Source organism: Staurois parvus, unplaced genomic scaffold (genome assembly GCF_062004578.1).
Source record: "Staurois parvus isolate SC_StPar_1 unplaced genomic scaffold, SC_StPar_1.0 ptg000417l, whole genome shotgun sequence".
Lineage (NCBI taxonomy): Eukaryota > Metazoa > Chordata > Amphibia > Anura > Ranidae > Staurois > Staurois parvus.
In genome coordinates, this window is record NW_028318213.1 from 1,866,321 (window position 1) to 1,869,121 (window position 2,801).

General features: G+C 40.2%; 1 protein-coding gene across 1 annotated transcript; it reads left to right on the plus strand.

Moving 5' to 3' along the window:
* Window positions 1–438: 438 nt before the first annotated feature.
* Window positions 439–2,056, plus strand: LOC149454776 (serine/threonine-protein kinase SBK1-like). The gene is made up of 3 exons (XM_089687098.1): window positions 439–613; window positions 884–1,086; window positions 1,475–2,056. Exons 1-3 carry the CDS (start codon window positions 439–441, stop codon window positions 2,054–2,056), a joined length of 960 nt encoding a protein of 319 aa, XP_089543224.1.
* The last annotated feature ends 745 nt before the right edge of the window (window positions 2,057–2,801 follow it).

Below are 2,801 nucleotides of genomic sequence, written 5' to 3' on the forward strand. Positions count from 1 at the left end.
ATCTATAAAATAATTGGACTTCTTACATATAACTTGTATGTATCAGAGTAAGGGTTCATGTCCATAGAATCAGTTTGATGTCCATTTGAGACCCTTCTAAAATAATTTATAATACTGTATATTGACAGGTGAATTTGATCGGCTTCAAGTGGGTTTTGCATTACCATAGACTTATATAGGAAAGCAATATCCACTTGCTGTGAATAAAAGCTCATCAACATAAGCCCAACATGTATTTAATAAGAATTGTAAGCATATATCAGCTTTAAAATGTAAAATAACTGTCTTTAGTTACAATACTACCCCTCCCCCCACCTCTAATGAAGGTGACAATTAATAACAGTAACTGGGTGATATCCAGAGAGATGATTAATGCCGCTTACTAATGATTAGTGCCAAATGAAACTCATTTGTATGTTTTGATGTTGTGATTCCAGAATGGCTTCTAGCATTGTAGAAGTAACCAAGAACACTGCAAGGAAACTTCTTGAGCTCATTGCCGAAACCTCAGAAAACCTGACGATGATGGAAGTCACAGACCACTTCCACCCCATCAAAGAGCTCGGGACAGGATCGTACGGAAAGGTTCTCTTGGCCAAACATCGGGGTTCTGGTAAATTTGTAGCCTAATTCATGTAAAGAGAATGATTTACAGAATCAGTTGTACTTCTGAGTGCTTTTGAGCAGCATTTTTAAGTTTCTAAGTTTTCCAAGCCCCCCTTGCTTCCAGTTTTTGAGTGATGGTTATGGATCTTAATAAGTCAGAACTTTTAAATTTACATAAACTTTTAACTAACTTTAGCAGGTTTTTAGCAAGCTTCATCATTTCTCTAATGTTGGGTTTATGATACTCATTGTCTTTTTATGTCTTTCTTTTTAACAGATGAGTTGGTGGCTATGAAACTGATGAGTAAAGAGAAAACTCCAATGGACAACTTCCTAGTAGAATATGGAATGTCTCTTAGTCTCAGCGGCCATCCAAATATCATCGAAACCCATGAAATCGCTTTCCAAACCAGCAACGATTATGTCTTTGTCCAGAAGGTGGCACCAGCTGGAAACCTTCATTCAATAGTAAAGCTAAATGTAAGTTTGTATCAAAAATGTATTGATCTTTATAAAGTCACAATTTCTAGTTTTAGTTGCTTTTGAAGCATTCTGAGTTTTAAAGGTTCCTTTCCCAGGGCAGTGAGTTGGTAGGATGTATAGTTGGCATACGCTTGTTGTTTAAGGTATGTGTATCACTCAAGATATGAAGCAAGGTTTAAAATGGAGTAAGATGGGTTAAGATGGATCTTGCACCATTAATGGCACCATTTTGTATGCTGACAGGTTTCCTTTAATCCTAGTCCTTGTGTATTCAGCTAATGTATGTTTGTTTCCCTGTACACGAGGTAAGGTGGGTTCAATATGTTGGGTAACATTGTGTTATATTTGTGTCTAGTGACTAATTTTCTCTCTTTTTTCCCTACAGGTTGGTTTAAATGAAGATCTTGTAAAGGGTTTTGTTCCACAGGTAGCGAGTGCCTTAGACTTTATGCACAGCAGAGGAATGGTCCATCGGGACATTAAACTGGACAACATTTTGCTCATGGACATTGAATGTAAGGAAGTCAAATTAGCAGATTTTGGACTGACGAGGCTCCGGGGCACTCAAGCACCATGTATGGCCTGGTCCATCCCATATACTGCTCCGGAATTGTGCAGCTTAAAAGAAGGTGATCAATTGCTGCTGCACCCGAGCATTGACGTGTGGGCGTTTGGAGTCCTGTTGTACACAGTTATGACCGGCACATTTCCTTGGGAAGAAGCAGGGGGTCATGACCCCATGTACCGTGAGTTTGCTTGGTGGCAAACGAAGAAAGACCTAACCTTGGCACCAGGAAAGTGGCAACAATTCTCCATGGAAGCCAGACAGATGTTCTGGGACTTGTTGGCCCTCAATGCCTCTGAGAGGTGTTCTGCTATGGACATTTTAAAATATGTCCACCTGCCATGGACAGCAAAAATGCCTCCAGAGAATCTAACCAGGAAAACGGTCATACATGTGATATAACAGAGTGCATGATGTCCATTGTGGAGCCTCATCAAGTGCTGCCTCATACAAGTCTCATGTCCTAGGGGAAGGTAAGTCTAAATCTTAGGACTGCTGGCTTTTTCTGTATCTGGTCACATGTTTGCTTATCTACTGTAATTGCTGATTTCAGGAATACTAACTCATAGCGTAGGAAAACCGTATATAATGAGCCACAGAAGCACAGATCTAATTGGACCACATGTCCACTTCTTTCCACCACAGTTCTCAAAAGCAATTTCACTATTCAAACATATACCATTCTAAAGCTATAACACCGATGTATGCTTACATGGTACCTACACTAATTACACATTCATTCTGTTTGGCTTTAGTCTCCCAATGCTTCCGCTGCCTAAGAAAATATTATATGGTCAAATTATGGGACCCTCTGCTCCAGGGCCACAGAGCAGCTAATGGCATGGTTATACTACATAGAAATTACATTGCACTTCTTCTCACCATTGATTTTATTGTTCTCCTTAAATGGCCTTAAAACTCATTTCCAGTTTTATTCTTTCATGTGGTAGGAGGGGGGCCTGTTTACAAAAACAAGCAATGTTCACCCTCCCCAAGCTCTAGTGCTGCCCCATATTGTCTTTGCTCCAGATTCAGTCTTTTCCAGGATTTGACACCCAATGTTATGCAACATCTTCTGTGAGCTGACAGGGAAATGATTCAGGGAGCCAAGCTCACCGCATCACATGAGCCCAGTTCTCTGCAGCAG

What these genes read in the sequence shown, in the direction of transcription:
- LOC149454776 (XM_089687098.1), top strand. Translation starts at nt 439, where the DNA reads ATGGCTTCTAGCATTGTAGAAGTAACCAAGAACACTGCAAGGAAACTT. An exon ending in GGCCAAACATCGGGGTTCTG is followed by an intron (nt 614 to 883) that starts GTAAATTTGTAG and finishes TCTTTTTAACAG; the next exon opens with ATGAGTTGGTGGCTATGAAA. An exon ending in ATTCAATAGTAAAGCTAAAT is followed by an intron (nt 1,087 to 1,474) that starts GTAAGTTTGTAT and finishes TTTTCCCTACAG; the next exon opens with GTTGGTTTAAATGAAGATCT.